This window comes from Martes martes (assembly GCF_963455335.1).
Source record: "Martes martes genome assembly, chromosome: 10".
Lineage (NCBI taxonomy): Eukaryota > Metazoa > Chordata > Mammalia > Carnivora > Mustelidae > Martes > Martes martes.
This window is the reverse complement of record NC_137898.1, coordinates 64,022,653-64,042,573: the sequence shown is the minus strand read 5'-3', so window position 1 is coordinate 64,042,573 and position 19,921 is coordinate 64,022,653. Positions and strand designations below refer to the sequence as shown.

At 46.1% G+C, this 19,921-nt stretch overlaps 1 protein-coding gene across 3 annotated transcripts in view; it reads left to right on the top strand.

Moving 5' to 3' along the window:
• TENM4 (teneurin transmembrane protein 4) overlaps positions 1–19,921 on the top strand; it is a gene marked incomplete at its 5' end in the record, with an annotated part of 373,412 nt that overhangs the window by 259,484 nt on the left and 94,007 nt on the right. For 2 of the 3 annotated variants that reach the window (XM_080816827.1, XM_080816826.1), the window contains 2 exons: positions 4,254–4,280; positions 11,578–11,724. In XM_080816827.1, the coding sequence (XP_080672953.1) occupies positions 4,254–4,280; positions 11,578–11,724 (174 nt within the window). The remainder of the gene's footprint in view (positions 1–4,253; positions 4,281–11,577; positions 11,725–19,921) is intronic. The other variant, XM_080816825.1, reaches the window with a different exon arrangement.

Below are 19,921 nucleotides of genomic sequence, written 5' to 3'. Positions count from 1 at the left end.
ATCTCTAATGACAGTAATTTTGTCAAAAAGCAAGACTATTCACATTGAATCCTAATTCCTTATGTTGGGAGTTATCTGTCTCTTTGCGTCTTCAGGAAAGGTCTTTGGTAAAAGCACCATGGGCAGACCACCTGGTCACTAGGGGCTTCGTCTTCTCCCTCCGTGACTCACAGAACCAGGGAGGCTGGAGGAGGCCTCCAGGGATGACAAAGTCCAGGAGGCTTCCTCCTCCACTGGCCACAGAACTGCGCACCCATCATCCCAAAACTGAGTTATCCTGCTTCTAAAAATATACCACAAATAAGAAGGGGTTTTTCATTTTCACTCTCTCTTGTCAGTAATGCTCCCACTTGCATATATGAAACCCACTTTTCCTCATCCAAAAGTTAAGGTAAGATGAATTGACATGGCTCTATTTTTCAAGTATAAGATCACTACAGAGACATTAAAAGTATATTCAGGGGATGTCTTTTCTAGGAATTTCATGGGTCTCAAGTCTGGGGCTTGACCTCCCAATTCTTTAGAAAAAGCTAAAAATCATATTTAAATTTGAGAAAGTGTCTAATTTTTTTCCTGTTTCTTTGAAAACAGTACTATCATTTTTGATCACTTCTACAATCGTTATTTTATTCACTTCAGTGCCCCTTGTTTCTAAAGTCTCAAAACACATGTGGGAAATGCCAGCTTCTGATTACATTTGTAAAATTCCAACCTTGACCCCAAAGCTGTGATTGTTCAAGATGCCAGATACACAGAATTATTTACTAGGCTTCAGGAGAGCTGTCCAATCATATAAATCTTGATTCTTACACAAATCCTCCTCTGGGAGTACAGACTGGAATAATACTGTGATGATGCCATTGTTCAAGTGAGCCCAGCCAGATTTCATGATAAAAAGAGATGGTAAAGAAAGGCCACACAGTTTTCTGGAGTTCTTTGTCCACTTTTCAATGGTAGCTCTCAGGTTTCTCATTTGTAATCAGACAGTCCTTCGCTGAGAGCTTAAAAAACCCTCACAAGGTGTCAGAGCCTGTTCGATAACCCTATCCTCGTCCTTCAAAGTACTGTCACACAACAGGACCTGTGACCTGACAGGACAGATGCTGGCAAGGATGAGAGAAAATGAACAGGGATCTACCCCAGGTTATCAGAGTCGATGGTCCTGAGAGATGGAAGGGGTGGGAAACTGGAAGGAGGTCAGTAAGGCTTGTGAGTCCCTCTCAGGTGGGTGCCATTGGCCATTTACTCATTGATCCTTCATCCAAAGCAAAGAGGATTAATCTATCCAAGGTCTTACAGGAACATCTCTTTGATTGTTTATCAAACATCTGAAGAAGTTACATGATTCTAAGCACCCTAACCATCACCTGCTATAGCAATCCTTGTTTAATCTGGCTTGATGTGTACCAGTGATACAACTGTTAGAGCCAACTGAAGCTCCTGGAGAATGATGATGAAGAACCTCTTGCCACATTCTCCACAACCTTTGATAGGGAGCCCTTGAAGCTTTTTGGGATAAACTTTTCGAAACTTGTTTGGGTGCAGGCAAGTCAAGTAAAGAAGTTTGCGTGTTAAAGGCCATAGAAATGCTGAAGAGATCTAAGACCTCACAGACTCCATGCCTTTTATCATAAGTAGCTGTGCCTCCTATCTCAGTTCTTGCATTTGGGAATGGAGAAGGAGTGTAGGAAAGTGTGCAAATGGTTGAAAAAGTAGCACAGCAGAGAGAGGTCATGAAGAAAGAGAAGGATTCGCATTCAACCCCTCACTAGTGCAAATCATGGAATTTGTGTCATCTTTCCTGAAAGTCACCTTAACATCAAACTCATGGTGGTTTTGTTAAGTGATTTCAAGGCATATGAGTATGACTACTTGCATGTGGCTTTTATAATAAATGGCATTGGACTTCAAAGATTCAGTTACAGTTCGTCTTAAGTAGAAGGAAGCCCTATTCTGTTTGCAGAAAACTCTTGGGTTTGGTATTGACCGGCCATTTTTAGCTTCTGGACTCACAGTGTGGCTCAGGATCACTGTGTGACAGTGGTTTGTGGAACCAGAGCTTGGAGTTTCAAATGCCCATTTTGTCTCCTGAAACCCACAGCACTGTAACCTGAGTCTGCCTCAGTCACTTCCACTATCTGCTCTTCCCGCGCATGATGAGAAATTAGGAAGCATTTTTTAAAGGTATTAGAGTATTATTATACTTACACTTAATAGAGATTTTTATTACTCATTTATTAAAAATGACATGGCAAAAAGGCATTAAAAGAGAGCTCTGTGAAGTCAGCCCTAGGCTTGGGGAGACTAGCCTGCAGAGGAGGTATAATCTGTCCTCACCACCAGAGCCAGCCTCGTCATCCTTTCCAACCCATGAGAGAAGCTCTGACTCTTCTGCCAGTGGGCTCAGTGATTACAACAATCTGTGATCATGACTGTGTGCAAACCTCAACAGATCCAAAAGCTGAGAACACCAACTGAGCCAGGAAGTACAGGAGACCCTGTGTATTATTATTCTCAGGTGACATATCAAGGGAGGCGATGTCTAAGAGATTTTTAGGTCACCCTGAAAAATGAGATGAACAACTTGACTAAGATAGGCATAACAGATGAACCAAGAATCAAGAGTCTTCACCTTAGCCAGAGACACTTCCTGGGCTGTGCTACCTGTGGGTCAGCCCTGTCTTTCATTATTCAGCATTTTCCAACTTTGTTTATACACTCTTGCTTTCATATGCCATTCTCCTCCACTTTCTTTTCTTCTGTCTTGTGCTCTCATGGACTCCATAAGAATGAAGGGGAAGCACGCAGGCCCAGTTAAATTCTCGTCTTCCCAATTTTCCACTTGGCTGTGCAGCCTCCAGGAGCATATTTCATCTAGAAGCAAAGACCACATGGAAACCTCAACCAGACACATAGCCTCTCATCCACCCGTCTTTTGTGGCAAATATATATTGATGACCAGCAACAGTGTCTGTTCTACCCAGAGGACTGAAAAAATAAATTTTTATTTTATTTTTTTTTAGTGAAGAAAGGAAGAATGTTCTTGCAGTTGCTAGAACCCTAGGGCTTCCACATAAGGCCCCACCATTGCAGTCCAGTCCTACTTACATGCTTTGGATTCATGTGTGCAATCAAGCCGAGGATGGAGGCCCCCGTGGCAGAAAGCATCGCGCCCTTCAGGAGACGGCCGTTGGTCTGGCCATTGTGGGAGCCCACGTGGGAGCTGTAGAGAAAGGGGTAGGAGGGAAGCTCCCCCAGTAGCTATGAGGAGTCCAGGTGGGGAAGGTGAGACGGCACTACTGATTGATGCCAGGAACAAAGAGGGCTGCTCTGCTTTCAAGACCCAGCCACATAGATACACCGTGGGGTTTATTTCAGAACAATGTTTGACACCCATCCTCACAGAGAAGCAAAACCTTCGATTGCTGAGTGAGTCAAGCCTTGGGTGCAACCCCTCCATTGGAAGACAAACTGTACACCATTCTGTCTTTTGAGTTAGCAAGCATTGAGAAGTGGCCAGGTTTTCTTTTCTTTTTCTTGTTTCTCACAGTGACATCCATTGTCCCAACCTTACAGTCTCCATAAGATGCACCAAGGAGAAATGCTTCTTACTTAGAACGCCAAGCATTCTGCATTCGAGTCTGTGTGGACACACGTGTCCATGGAAAATTCAAGAATGGCAAACAGATAGTCTGGTGGTATATTTGACCAAAGACTCAGTCCACTTCCCTAGTGCATATCAGAGATGATCCCAAGTTTGCATATGTCTAAGTTCCAGCTGCCAGGAAGCCCCTCTGCCCAGACAGAGAACACTTGCTCTTATATGGCTGCTTCCCCAAAACGGAAGCTGCACGCTCCTCTGGATAGACAAAGGGCAAGTTCTAGTGTTCCATAAAGTTGAATACCCATGACAGAGCAGGAGCATGGCCATGTCTGCACCTTCCTATCCTCCTTTTTCTCCTGTTTCCCCTAGCCATATGTCTTCTTATCCATGATGACCTTTCCGAATCCCTGGATCATAGAATGAGTTGAAGTTCCTTTTGACCCTTCCTGGAGAATGTGCTTGCTCTCCCTCCTTCTCTCTCATGTCATCTTGTCTTTGGTTTTATTTTTCCCCACCATGGCAGGTCTGTCCCAAACATGGGGCACACCCCCCCCCCGGTCCCCTGGGCACCTGGCATGGTTATGTACGTGGCAGGCAGTGTTGCATTTATTTGATCCTACCTTAAATGTCCTGTCTTTTATTCCCCAAGCGCACTATCTGGATAGGGTAGTTAAAGGTATGGTCTTCCTTCCTCTATTTTCCTATTGTCTTTGTGTGTGTGTTTGTGTATGAGCATAAAAGAAGAAATGTGTATATAAGCAATGTATATACACCCCAGAAGCATGGTGTCTAGATGCTGCCACATCCCCAGCTTTGTCCCAGCGTTTGCTCCCCAAAGGGTGGGGTTTTGGTCATGAGGTGGTTGATATACCTGGAGCGTCATTCTTCCCCCAAAGTGCTCGCTCTGTCTGTGACATTACCATTGTGCTGTTGTCCTTCCCTCCACGTGCACACATACGCCCCCTCACTTGTTCTGCCCCATCTTCTGCCACCCTGCCCATCCCTTACAGCCTGTAGTCCATCAGAATTAAGATACTGAGGACCAGGGTGGGTGACCTGAGAAAAGAAGAGGCTCCAGAGCAAGCTCAGAAGTCTGAACAACTACATTACATTACTGTTGTCCTGGTCATTCATCCAACAACCACATATGAAGCACTCGCTAGTACTAGTGCTGTGTGCTAGGTGCTGTGACAGGCTCTAGGCGGCTGGGGACACAGACCCCTGACCTTGGGAAGTGGGTGGTCTGTGTGCTTGTTTTGTGGCTTTTTTTTTTCCTTGTCAGAGAAGGCCCAAGTTTGGTAAGGTTTATGTTCAAGGAGTGTTCCGTATAGGCAAAGTAATTCCCTTTTCAACATCTTTATTAATTAGCTAGTGCCCCATTTACCCAAATAGGTCTGATTCCTCTAAGAGTAAGTCTGGAAAGATCAGATATGTGTGCACCCATATGTGGGTGCACAACCCCCCTGAGGAGACCCCAACCCCCCTGAGGAGAAATATCCTATAATATTCATCGTTTTATCCTGAAGTCCTAACTTATCACCTGGCACAGAGTATGTGCTCGGTGGTTAAGGAAAAATACTTCCTTGTCAGACTGCCTGACAATGAATCCCAAGTCCACCAGGTAATGAACTGGATGATCTTGGGCAAGTTACTTAACGTCCCTTCACTTGGGAGTCTTTGTACAATGAACTTGGTAACAGGACCTCCCTCATAGGGTTGGCATTAGGATTAAGGAAAATAATGAATGTAACGTGTTTAGCAAATGGGCAGGGGTAATGCTCAAAAAACATTAGTGATGCTATTTTATCATCATATTCTTATCCTCACCCTTAATTTGGAGAACTTCATTAGCCAGAGTCATTTTTGAAATTGTAAAGAAAATGGCTAAATTTGCTTTTAATAAGAGATAGTAACAGCTGTTTAAAAACTTATGGAAAGGGTTTGGGGGAAACATAAATGACTGACTGCTTTCCAATCAGAACATCTTTGCCAAGTACAGAAAAGGTGTTAATGGGGCCCATCAGATGGATGCCTGGTGTCGAGAAGTGAGGTTCCTTGCATTTTACATGCTGGTCTTCAGCTGAGAATGTAGTCATTCCGGCAAGAGAGAGTAGTCCCTTTGAGCCTCTTTAAAATAGGCATCTCGCACATGATCATTATCAGAGGAATCTTCGGTATGGATTAAATTTAATGATGTAACCATCTCTTTGGTAGAATTTTTTGTACTGTCTGAATTTTTTTCATATCCGTGAGTCTTAAGTTCTTTGAATTTTTTTAAGGGAGCAGATATAACTATACTCATTTTATTGGAAAAGGAAATTGCAGTTGAGGAAGTTGGGGAGCCCACCCTGGGTCACCCTTATAGTGAGTCCCAGAGCCAGGAGTTTGAATTTCCTGACCCAATCCGTATTTCCAACATTCTGTCTTCTATCATCATTCACCAGGAATGTCCCATAATTTCCGATATTGTCTTCCTCCAAGCCATGCCTTCCAAACTGGCACCCTCACCAGGAAGTGATATATATTCTCCCTCAAACCACCTGTTCTGATCTTTAGTTCAAAAAATATCACCAGACCTTTATTTGGATTAGGCCAATAAATCATTACTTGCTTTAAAAGACAATTTTTTTTTTACCAAAATCTGTGTTTGAACCAGGCCCCCATCCTGCTGACTTTCTGGTATAATGGGTTCTAATTCTAAAAAAAAGATTTCAGAGACCTGCCATGCAAACTTCGGACTTGTCTGAGTAGAGTATCATGCCAGCAAAGACTAGCCGACTTTTGTTCTTTGTTTTCCATTTGTGTCAGTAGATTCTAAAGAAGCAACATGCACGTAACAGATAATGCTGAACTCCTCCTAAGCGCCAGAAAATGTGCATACCACACAACAGAAATGCTTCCTATTCTTGTATTGCTGCAGTTTAGCAGAGTAGACACTAATAAAACAATTCCAATGAGTGTGATGAGGGTTATGATGGGAGATGTCCAGGGGTCACCTAGCAAGAAGATCCCTCCAATTTAGGCAGGGCCTTATAGACCAAGTTTGTGAACTTTAGGCAGAAGCATATGAGAAAGCCACTAAAGGTTATTAAAAGCAGGATGGTGGCTTGATGATGACATTTGTGATTTGGAAGGATTTGTCTGGCCATAGTGGGGAAAAAAGAGTTGAGGGGGAGCATTGGGGGGCAAACAGACCAATTAGGAGACTCTTGGCATCATGGAGGTGGGAGATGATGGTGACCTTGTCTAGGGAAGTGACTGTAGGGATGAAAAAGTACAAGAGGACTGGAAGAACAGCCATAAAGAAATGGGACATTCCGATATAAAATAGGGTTAATACACAGCTCCTTTGCCACTTAACTAAAAACTGTCTTCGAGGATTTGGAAAGCCTTCCTGTCATACCTATGCTGCCTTCAAGGGGACTTCTTCATAGGCTTACACAGAAGGCTGAAGATAAAGTGGTCCCTTGTCATTTAAAGGGCATCTTTTCTTTTGAAAAGCTTGGGCCTTCTCTAAACCTTGAAATTACATTATTTTGGTTCTAGCAAATGCCTGATGTGAGTCCTTCCAGAGGGGATTGTTAATGTCAGTTGGGTTCTCTGAATTATTGATGAGTCTCAGAGTTTGTAGAATTAATGAGCTTTAGTGGTGGGTAAGGATGGGTGTTTTGCTTTAAGAAAGTCAGCAAGTCACCCCAGAGGAGGCTGCCTCATCCTGGCTAATGGGGGTGTGATCACTCCAGAAGAAACTGCTGGCTGAGAGCAAACCTCATTTAACCCACAAATACTCAAGGTCCCTCTGAAACCCTGAAATGGAGAGGACAGTGCAGATCCCCAGGGTATAACTTGGTCCATCTGAGGAAACTAGCAATACTTAAAGTGTTGCTGTGATTTCACATAGAGAGCTTCCCCTCCCTGAGAACACTCGCCCCCTCGGAGGTCTCTGAGCAGCACAGAATATGTGCACTCGGCATCGTGCACTAAGACGAGCTCACCGGAGAGGGGTTCCCAAAGAGGGCTTTGTGGAATGGACTCTTCCCCATTATTATAAGTGGTTATAGGGGAAAGAAAGTTCTGAGGTCAAATTGGAAATTGTCCTGATGATCAAATAAGCAGGTTTCTTCCTTGTAAGACCCTCGGAGCCTTTAAGGTATTAATGTTCAGTGTGACTTTCTAGAGTGAGATTATAGGATAAAATGTTTTCCAAACTTACTTGACCACAGAAGCTTGGTTTTGAGGACCTCATGGAACTGGCATTCTGCAAAATTCACTTTGAGAAGTATTGCTTGAGATTATGAGACCCATTGCAAGTCCTTCCTGGAACAAAGTAAGGTATAGGTAAATAGAGTATAAAATTATCAAGGGCAGAAGATGTATCTCATCTCTGTATGCCCTAGAATTGAACACACCTCCCTGGCATCCTGTAGGTGCTGACTAAAGTTCTGAGCCTCTCTTTTGGGTCACTTGTACTAGAAGGACCTAATACGTCATCTTGTCTGAACCTTCATTTTCTAGATAAGAAAATTGAGGCCAAAAGAGGAAAGGTAACTTTGCAGAGATCCCACAAGTTAGGCAGCAGGTACCAGAACCCAGTCTCTTGTCTCGTTCATTGATTCAAAAAATACACTTTGAGTACCTGCTGTGTGTAAGGCGCTGGATTAAAGCCAACATTGCCTTTATGGAGTTTATATTCTAATGGAGGGAATAAGACATTAAACTAATGACAAAATTAATAATTTACATATACTTGGGACACTTGCTTCCAAGGAGGACAGAGCACTAGGAAAGTATGAAGTAGTGGCCCTGGGCTGGGACTCATGGCCTCGAACCCATCTTGCTGCCTCCCACTGAGCTGCATGTTAACCCCCATGACCATGTTGTTGGGCTCGTCTCAGCTCTCTTTGGCAAGGTTTGTGTTATGAGGACCATAGCTCTTACCCAGACGTTTATACAGTTGGGACTCACAAAGGTTATTTTCTGATTTTGTGAATTTCTTGGTGAAGTTATGCAACATTAAGACAAATCAATTCAATAATAATAATAGCACCCGTCATTTATTGAATGCCTACTTAGGTTACCCACCATGCTAAATAATTAACACGCATTATCTCATTAATTTTCCCAGCAACGCTTTGAATTAGGCATTACCTCCATCTTATAGATGACAATACTGAGGCAGAGAGAGTTAAATGATTTGCCAGTCATCCCATGGGTAGTAACTAAAAAGGTGGTATGGGGATTTGAATTGGGGTCTGCCCAGTTCCAAAGTCCACACTGTGTTACAGCATGTGGTTTTAATTTACAGTTTAGGATTAAGTGGTGTAAAATTGGAACTGCCTTAGAAAATCAGGATCTGAAAAAATAACAAAAAGTTATTTATTTTAAAAGTAATTTATGTGAAGTGTCTAGCACAGTGGCAAGCCATGGTAGACCCTCAGTAGATGGCAACTGTCATTGTATCGCTGTCCTGAAGCCTCTAAACCAGCAGGTGGCAAACTACAGCACACAAACCAAATCTGGCCCATCATCTGTTTTTGTAAATAAAGTTTTATCGGAACACAGCTGTCATTCATTGACATATTGATGTATGTTACATCTGGCTGCTTTCCCACTACAATAGCAGATTTGAGTAATTGCAACTGAGACCCTATGGCTCACAAGCCTAAAATATTTATTATCTGAGCCTTCACAGACAAAGTTGGGTGATATTGACCTAGACAAGTGCCTCAAGTCTCTATATTGCCATTCTGTGAGCCTGTGTGAGGTTATGGGTACAATCCATGCCAGTGTATGCCTTCTACTTAAAATAGGAGGTAAAAGTCAGTAGAAGACTGACTTTTATACTGTCTTTAAGCTGTAGGTCAGACTTTGTGCATCATGCATACATTATATTATTTAATCCCCTGAGCAACCCCATTGTATAAGTAGGCTGAGGCTCAAAGAAATTAAACAAGGTCATAAAAGCCACCAAGTGGTGAACCAGGTGGGTCAGGCATCCAGGCTTGTACTCTTTGCCGCTGGTGGGAGGCTACATCTTGGAGCAGGAGAAAGCAATCTACTACCCTTTTTAACAATTGGACTCAACTTCCTTCCTCCAAGATTTCAAATACAAATGAGGCTCCGTTGAAAGGCCGTCCCACTGGATGGATAAACATCTAAATGGGACTAGTTGGGGAAAGAGGGGGTCTCTCATTGTTTGGACCAGGAAGGGTGGCTGGTGTTGGGAGCCGGGTCCAGATGCCTGGCTGATCACCTGCATGCCACAGCACTGTCCCTACGCTTGTACACCTGCTGTCCCGGTCACCTGCGGGGAGCCATGCTGGTGGCTTCCCACCCTTCCCAGTAGGCTTCTGCAAGGATCCCTGCTAGGCTTGGAGTGCATAGTCAATAACTGTTTCTTCCTTTGAATGACAAACAGGTGGCCAGAGTGATTGATTGGCTGCTGTCTGAACATCTCAAATACAAATGAACAGGTTCTTTTCTTTTACTTTGTAATAAAAGCCAACTACTAACAGGCCTTGAAACACTAAAGTTTTATATTCTAATTGGTGGGTCATTCAGGGCATCCCTGCCTCGGCCTGCATCTTGGATTAGATAGCTACATTCACCCTTGTCCCATTTAAGAATAAGTGGTCAATTTTTGGTTATTTTGTGGCAGAAAATTTACTTTATAGCCATATTTGTAGCAGTTTGCTGCTCATAATAAATTTAGTTTTATAGATGACTTTGACATCCGTACCCTTCCCTGAGACTGCATAGGGCCAGAGAGAAGACACAGAAGGCAGGCCAATGAAAGGTGGTTTTGTGGGGGGGTTTTTTTGTTTGTTTTTTAGGTTTTTTTTGTTTTTTGGTAGCCTCTCTGAGGAAGGAGTTGGCAGGTGTTAAAATGAAGACTTGAATGAAAACTAAGGGTCAATGAGAAGCCGAAGTGAACCATGTAATTTAACAGATTCTCAGACATAGATTTCTGAGCCATGAACTCAAAGAGAAGGGTTCAAAAGGGTGGTAATAAAAAACCTGTAAATCTACTCGACTGGTAAGGATAATTCCCTACCTTATGATATGGGCAAAGTGGGACCACGGTGGAATTAGACATCACCTGACCCTTCTTGATGCCATCACCCAAGGTTCCCTCAGACATTGGCCCCTCCCGTATCTGGTTCCCACCAGGCTGTGTACCTCTCCCCAGGAGCATTTAGCAGTGGAATATTTTGCTTATACAAATCTGTCTTCTCTGATAGCCTGCATGCCCCCCAAGAATAAGAAGTAGGTCTTGTCCATCTCTCTACCTGCCGTGCTAGCCCAGAGAGAGAAGGTGCTTGATACATGACAGGCACCCAGATAGACAGATGAACAAAATCGGGGAAGGGCAGCCTGCCCATAGCTGCATTTGCAATCCCAGACAGCCCTAGATCATCTCTCTCATGGCAGTCGTTGGGGTCCTCTGCGTGCAGAACCCTCTTCCTAGTTGCGATAGAGAAGATGGGAAGGAGAAGACCCAAGGGCTCTTCCTCAAAGCAAAGACAGTTGTTCAGGAGAAAATGGGACAAAATAAATGAAGAACCTAGGGTCCGGTGCAAGTAACAGTACAACAGTACTTCCTCCAGTAAAAAGGATAGCCCTTCTAGAATGAGACCCAGAAGTGCCGAGGGAACATAAGGAGTAAATGGAGAGGTGATTCCTTTGTTTCAAACAGCCCCTAGAAATGGGAAAAACACACAAGAGTGAGCATGGAGCAAGGATCAGGCAGAAGTTTCCGTCAGTCACCCGTCAGGCTCATATCCACAGACTCCCCCTTGGGAATCCTGATCACTTTTCCAAGAGGGATGTTTCAGGCCTCCCGGGGTGCTGAGGGTGTCGGTGTGCTGGTGGACCTGAGAGCAGTTCCCGAGCAGGCAGGAGGAGCATGAGTGTGTGTGACGGCAGGTGGCTGCGGACGGTCAGAGCTCCATGCTGTATGCTTTGCCTTGCAGAGGGTTGCCCTGGCTTGTGCAACGGCAATGGCAGATGTACCCTGGACCTAAATGGCTGGCACTGCGTCTGCCAGCTGGGCTGGAGAGGAGCGGGCTGTGACACGTCCATGGAAACTGCCTGCGGTGATGGCAAAGACAACGATGGAGGTAGGTCCCTGGCCCTGGGGACGCTGTGCAGCTTGGGCGGGGGTCGGGCGGGGGTCCAGGGCAACAGGTGCGCATCAAACTGCACATGTGGTGGAAGGAATGAGTACATGTCTCTAGTTGTTCCATCTTAATTAATTTAAATGAAATAACAGAAATGAAATTAATGGCCATCTGACAGCCAGTGGAAAGGATAAGGCATATGGAAGAAAGAATTTTCTAGCAATTCAATATTGGGATGTGTTGCCTGGCACAGTTGTGCAATCCCCCTCACTGGAAATGGACAAGAAGACGCCCGTCCAGTTTTGTGTCACAGAAAGTAGCAGCAAGGATGCTTCTCCCGCAGAGGCAGGTTGAGTTACCTTTGGTTGTGATGCCTTCTCCCCTGATTCTGGTAGTAACCCCCACCAAGCCACCTTTGCCCACACAACCTCTGTCCCTGGGGGTTTATCCTAGAATGGGTCTTAGTTAATTGGGTTTTTTCAAGTGCTGCACAGTCCAGACCCTAAGGAAGAGAGGCCCTAGTCTTGTGGAATATTTCTCAGCTGGGAGAGAAGAGACCAGGGTTCCAATCCCTATCGATCCCCTGTGTATCCCTAAGCAAGTTACTTGATGTCTCTGGGCCTCACACTCTCTATTCATGCAATGGGCAATTAGATCATGAGGACCATTCCAATCTTTAGATTGGCCCTAGCATTAGCCTTCTTTCTTCTGTTGTGTTATTTGAATAAATATTATCACAATGTGCTCTACTCTCCCTTAGAAGACAGATTGATTCTTCCTGACTCTCCTAATCTCAGGGGGTTAGTAGAAGAGATTAAAAAGATAGAGAAATGAAAAAAATTTGAAACCGTCGACCATTCCTTTCTAACAATGGCCTGATAGCTGGCCTGGTCCTAATGTGTTTATGCAGCACGTAAACATGGATGTTCAGGGATTTGGTAAGTATACGGCACAGAGTAGGAAATCAGCAGGCCACCTACTGAGCACCCCAACCTCTGGGAATTTTCTACTTAGAATGACTTTGCAATCTCAGAGTGCCATATGGATTAAAAGGCCACAAGGGTTTATCATGGTTATTCTAATTCGTTTACCGTCTATCGTCTCCAGCAGCCTGGAAAGGGCTACTTCAGACCACCGAGCTTGGTCTAACTGGCTTTCAGTCCATCCACCTGCTGCCTGCCTCCAGGAGGTGATCAGGCCTATGCACCCGGGTCTGGGCCCAGTGGAGTAGTTGTCCATGAGGAGCTCGTGGGATTGAGCCTTAGTAGCTTGGCAGAAACAGTGGGTCCAAGTTCTCCTCTTATGACCTTGCAGGGTTGAAATGTCACTTAATCAACATGAACCCTACCCAAGTCTATTGATTCTTATACTCCATAAATATCCACAGTTCCTCCTATGGGGCCAGGCCCTAGGCCAGGCACAGAGATGACAAAACCTTCTCACTGTGCTCTAGGAATTCAGGTGGGGAAGGAAAAGCCCACGGTGAAGGGCTAGTGGACAGTGTGAATGCTGTGCAGACTTATATATTGGTTGGTGTGGGAGCAAGGAAACATTCACTAGGGAGGTGATACTTGAGTAGGCAGGTATTTCTTGAAAGGAAAGGGCTTTCTGGGGCGCCTGGGTGGCTCAGTCGTTAAGCGTCTGCCTTTGGCTCAGGTCATGATCCCAGGGTCCTGGGATCGAACCCCACATCAGGCTCCCTGCTCAGCCAGAAGCCTGCTTCTCCCACTCCCCCTGCTTGTGTTCCCTCTCTTGGTGTCTCTCTCTCTCTCTCTCCCTGTCAAATAAACAAATAATCTTTTAAAAAATTAAAAGATTATTATAAAAAAAAAAAGGAAAGGACTTTCTGATCAGAGAGATCACCATGGGCAAAGCAGAGCAAGACACAGCTAGGGCCCCAAGCATCCCTGTCTTCAGGCAAGAAAAAGTGCAATAATATTTGTTCTTCATAGGAAAGAGATGTCAGCCTAAATTATCTGTATCTTTCCTCAGCTTTTTTCACTTTGCCTATAGAGGCAATTCTCATTACCAACAATAACTTCATGTAATTAGAAGGAAAGGGGACAAGAGTTGCACCATGAAGTCATTCCCCTGTAAAGAAGGCAGGGTCTTGGCCAAAGCCCTCAAACAGCTGTTGAACATCTGGGCAGCCAAAGAACTGAGTGGCCTTGAGAAATATGGGGAAAGGGCACACATACAAGAATAGGTTCTGGAAGAAGTTTCCCCTGTTCCCTCGTGTGAAGCACACATGTGTATCCTGTTGGCCATCCTTCAGCCAGCTCTCCCAGGGCTAGAAGTCACCAGTGTTACACAGGGCATGAGCACGCAGGAGCCCAGAGCCCCACAGCTCTGGTGGGTAAAAGAGCTTCCCATCATAAGAAACAGGGTTAATTTAGGCCCTGGGGAAATGGGGTCTCCTCCAGCCATTGTGATAGATGAACCAGGAAGGACTAGAAAAGAACTATCAAATGATAGGAAATGACACCTCTTGTCTTTATGGAGCATTTTATAGACTGGAATGAACTTTTCCATATCTCTCAGCATAGCCACGTGATAGCACTGTAGCCTGAGTTCCTTGACTCACTCAACAAACATTAACTGAACGTCTGCTCTGCATGATGCCCCGTTCTGGGTCCTGGGACCTCAGAGACAAATAAGACACAGTCCCTGGGATGCCTGGGTGGCTCAGTTGGTTAAGCGGCTGCCTTCGGCTCAGGTCATGATCCCAGCGTCCTGGGATCGAGTCCCACATCGGGCTCCTTGCTCGGCGGGAAGCCTGCTTCTCCCTCTGCCTCTGCCTGCCACTCTGTCTGCCTGTGCGCTCTCTCTCTCTCTCTCTAACAAATAAAGAAATTAAAAAAAAAAAAAAAAGACACAGTCCCTGCACCTTGTGCAGTTCACAGTCTGCAGGGAGAGATAAGAAGCCTGGAGTTGCATTGCAGGGGGAGAATTGCCATGGCGAAGGGGCATCCACTCATTGAACTAATATTATCAAATGCCTGAGTATCCTACTGGGAATTGTGATTATGGTCCCTGTCCTGTGAGGCTTCCAGTCTAGCCAGGAAGACATCCATGGGTCATCATGGTTGGAAAGACAACTACCTGGGGAGACCAGATCAATAGGGGAACCTGGGGTTCTTAACTGTAAAATGAGGAACTGTCTCAGCCACGGTCCTCTCATTTCGGCGGGTTCTCCACCCATTGGGGGAGCCAAGGAGATGGTGCACAAGATCCCAGATTTGCAGGGTAGCACGGATGAAACAACCATAAAGAGGAGACTGTCCCAAGCACTAGAGAGGGCAAGGCTATCCTCACTGGCCTATTCCTCTGTGTCTTGGCCAAATAGGGACAGTTTTCATGGAGGGAGTAATGGGGCAGGCTCACAGGGGTGAGCCATATTTAGGACTGGGCTGTTTTCAGTTCGGTCAAGCACACGTTGGCTGGGCTCCTCCTGTCCATAAGGCACCATGTTCCTTTCTGGGGCGATATAAAGAACCAGAGAACATGGCCTGATTTTTCTCCCTCAGGAAGCCCACAGTCATTTGGACAAAATTGCTCTCCTAACAACTAAATCTAGTGGGCGCAGAATGGAATAAATGCTTTTATTTTAGCCATGATATGAGACACAGCATAATCCCAGATGAAGTCAGGGATAGGAGAAAGTGCTAGAGTCTAGCTGGGGGACTCGTACTGGCTGATGTAACTCAGGAGCTTGGAGCAGGGATTACCAGAGTTGAATGTCAAGTAACAGGATTGGAAAAGACACAGAACAGGGACTCTGGCTCCCTCCTTCTACCCCCTGTGTGTTGTAGAAAGGGCAAGTTACATCACACACATCAGCGTCACACACAACGTCAGTGCCGTGGCCCCTGAACTAGGACCCAAGACTCTTGAGCCGTTCCACACGCCTTTGTGTCCCCAGAGCTCTCCTACCTTACAGTGCTTCATCTTCCCCCTAGAAATGCACTGTGAGTACTTCCTCAAACTTAAAGGAGCTGCCACAGTTCCCAAAGCCGACCAGAGGCTAAGAATGATAACTCGTGTGTCATTTTCTGGTTTGCAAAGCAATTGTGCATCCGCTCCACAGACTCGACGGCTGTGGTGTTACCCTTCCTGTTTCTGTATGAGGAGGAAATCTGCACAGCTGGGGGGTGGCAGAAACTGCCATCCTCTGTGAGGTTCTGGCCACATTAGAGCTTTTCAGGGTGTCTGGACCTCAGACTCACGGTTCCATCAAAAACCCAACCGTTGGCTCTTCAAGTTATCTGGAAACTGGTGGCTTCTCTTCTTTCCCACTTTGCTAGGCCTAAAGCAGTCCTTTCCAAATTAAACCTGAATTTCAACCTTCATTAAGAATGCTGTTGCAGTATTTTTAAACTGTGAGACAAAAAAGGAAAAAAGTTAACAGTATGGCTGAGTTGGGTTTAGCGTTATTTGTTTGTTTTCATTCGTGGTGATTGTGTAGATTTGAAAACAGAACACAGATCCTGACTGTGACTCAGTGACACCCCCCCCAAGTCCGCTGATCCTCTCTCGGGGCTCCCCTCACCCTTACGTGCCTCCAAATGTCACCAGAGCACTGGCCAGTAAGGGACCAACGAAGCCAGCAGGCAGAGAGGCCCTGACGCACTTGACAAGGAGATGTCCCTCCTTCGTGTCCTTCGGTCTGTGAAAACCTCCTGAAGTGCTGGCATGTGTCTTCTCAGCTGTGACATAGAGACACTCTGATGGGGCATGTTCGTTTCTTGCCCATTTTAGAGATGGTGAAACTGTGGCCCAAACATGTGAAGGGTCTGTAAAGTGAGAATAAGAATGCCTGCCCTGCGGGGTCACGCTGTGAGGATGGCAAGTGGGCTCACTGTGCCCAAGAGGCAGGACAGCCCGGCGATGAAAAGTGCAGGATCTCTTCCCAGACTGCCAGGATTTCAACCCTGGCTCTCCCGTTTGCTCCCTCTCTAAGCCTCAGTCCCTCACCTGCAAGGGTCATTTCCCGTTCTCCTGCACCTTACTGCCTAGAAGCACAGAAGCATACTTATGATAGATAAATGTATATACACATATCCATATATAAATAATTATTTTAAAAAATTGGAATACACTCTTCATTAAATTTTACACACTACTTATTTCACGTCAGATCACAATGTGTCTCTGCATATAATCGTGTATTTTGACCTTTTTCATCTCTTGATTAAAATTTGTATCCCAAACTGTCCCACGCTCCTTGCTAGAAGGGAAATAATTCAAGTGTACATAAAAGAAGGTAGGAGCCATAGTTTAGAGAGCATCGGCAGGTGCCAGGTACCATGCTGGGTGCTCTGTGGACGTGATGTCTAGCCCTTCGCAAACAGACATGCAGGACAGAGATTTCCATGCAGGGAAACTGAGGCTCAGTGAGCTGAAGTCATGTGCCCAACGTCACACTGTGGATCTGCGAGAAAGCTAGGATTAGAACAGAATGGGTGTGTCCAAAGAAAGAAACTAGAATATAAAATCCCCCGGAATCTTAAAACAACCAGACCCCTTTGGATGAAGGATTTGTAAGCAGCTTCAAGGTGTGATAATCTCTTCAGGCGCTGTCGGTCCCATGAAAAACGATAGTGGGTTGCAATACAGATCATTGATAGATGCCACCTGGAAGGAGGAATTTCAGGAGAGCAGAGAACAGAGCTCTCTGCCCTCCCTCCTCCTCCCCATCTCCCATTGCTGGAACGGAGAGCTCCCATAAAGCCATAGAATTCGGTCACCCTTCAGACTATCTCTAAACCACGTTTCTTGTGATAAGAGACAAGAGAGAAATTGACCTTTAAAAATCCTGTGTTGCAAGGGGCAGATAGAGATTTTGAAAGCCTTTTTAAAGAAGGCACAGAGTCGATTATAGCAAATGACAAAAACTTCTCCCAGACGCCTACAGAGGGGGGAGGCCCATTCCACGCCCCATCCCCAGGGCCTCCCTGGATGCTGTTCCCGGGCTGCTGTAAGGCCTCTCTGTGGCCACAGAGGAATGAGGTTGGTGGCTGGGCTGTGGAGCAGGGGCAGCAGCTAAGCCCGCAGAGAGAGAAGGACATGTCACACGCTGTCCGCGGAGCCGTGAGTATAAGGACCATGCAAACAACTACAACACAAAGTTTGCTTGTCCATGAATTTCCACACCTGCTCCCATCTTTGTTCTCCTTTCAGCTGGCTTGTGTCCACCCCTCTGGTCCCAGTTTAAGCATTCCATCCTCCAGGATACAGCCCAGCCTGCAGCCAAAGCTGGGTTCCCGCCTTCCGGCTTCCACAGCCCCATCTCTTTCTTCTTCCCCAGCACTCCGTTGTCCCAGAGGCGTGACAGTCTTCTCCCTGTCTGTCCACATGACAGGTTCCCAAGGGACGGGCCTGTCCCCGTGCCTCCTTTCTAAGGAGAGCAATGAGCTCTTCCCAGGGTGGGGACTGGCCTCTACCACACCCCCACAGCCCAACGAAAGCAATTGAGCTGCTTGCCTGTGGGGTCCTCAGATCATCATTCATTCCTTTGTTCATTCATTCAACAAGTTTGATGCTCACTGTGTGCAAGGCACCATGCTCCGTGTTTGGGCTAGAGAGGTCAACAAGTCCATTCCTGCCTTCTGTGGAGGAACTAGGATGCCCAAAGCACAGACAGAGAAAGATGTAGACTCTGGCATAGTCCCTAATGGCTGGACATGTAGAAAGAAAAGAAACCAAATTCCCAGCTCTGCCACACTTCACTGCAGGATGACGCTGAGTGGGTCACTGAACCCAAGCTCCAGGGTCCTCGTCTACAAAGCCAAGAAGGCTAGCTGAGCCACCACCTTCGGTAGGACCCTCGGGCACACCCTTGGCTTTCTGAGGGAGTTGCAGCCGGCCGGCCACCAGGAGAGATGGGCCCACAGCATAGAAAGGCCAGGAGGTTAGGTCAGGCAACCCCAGAGGCTGCCCTGTGAACCCCCACCTAACTGAGGAGGACACCAACATCAGGCGGGGAGGGAGTCCCCCAGGATCCCACTGCTCAATGGAAGCTGTTAGAATCACAAAATGAGCAGAAAGCCACTGCTACTCAGGACCAGGGACTGATGGCAGGGGACCTCGCCCATCCCTGTGCCATAGCACCTGTCTGCAGAGGGGGCTCTGGGGAATGGCCACGGGAATGGGGAGGACCCCAGAACTTCACTGAATGACTCATTTACTCTTTATAGCCCAGGAACCCACCAGCAATGCTGAGGGACTGGCAGAACTCACTCTCCTGGTTTCGCATGAACAAACGATGTCTCCGGGGTAGGAAGGGGTGTGCCCAGGGTCTCACAGCGAGAAAGTGACACAGCCAGGAGAGGAACTGGCTCTCCAGGCTTCTAGCCTGGATTTTTTTTTTTCTCTCCTGTTCCCCACTCCCTGGTTTTCAAGGTCACTTGACACCCACCAGCAGAGCAGGCACTGAGGAGGGGGCTGGAGGAAACAGCATGGCCCTTATCCCAAGTCGGTAGCACTGAGGTGGACATGTTAGCAGAAACCAGCGCTGCGTGCACAATGTAACATTTTAGCCCAGGGCGGGTGCTTCAAGCTCAGGGGTCACAAGAACTTGAAACCCTTTGGAAAATGTTCATTTGGTGCCCCAGAGACCTGCATCTTTTGTCTGGTTTTTTCCTTCCCTGCCTCCCTTTTATTCCCATCTTTCTTTTTACTCCCTGGGCTGACTCTTCCGGACACTTGCTCCCCACTTCCCTTTGCCCGTCACTGCTGGGTCTGGCATTGCCGCCCTCCAGCCTCCAGAAGCCTCAGTGGCCTCCGCCCCATTTCCTTCTGCCCCCTTCACTTTTACCACATAAACAGAAGAGGAAGGAAAAAAGGATGTTTCTTGGGGGAGGAATGTTCTTTCCCAAAAGTTGGGATTTAGAGTTCAGGAGGGTTTTACTGAAAATTTTAAGGAAATAGAGAAAAATCCTCCCTATTTTCCTGGTGTTTTTTGTTTGTTTTTCTGTTTGCCACAAGAAGGGTCTATCAGTGGGAATAGCATGCAAATGAAAAACGTACATTTTCTAAGTCAACCGACTTGTGTGTAATATACAATTTAGTGAGATACGAAGTTCTTGGAAAGTGTAAATATTCACAAACTAGCCAAACCGGAGAATCATGAAAACTATACATTGAGGTGTTTACTTTTCTGTCCCCGAAGCCTACTTTTTCCTCTCAACATGCCTCT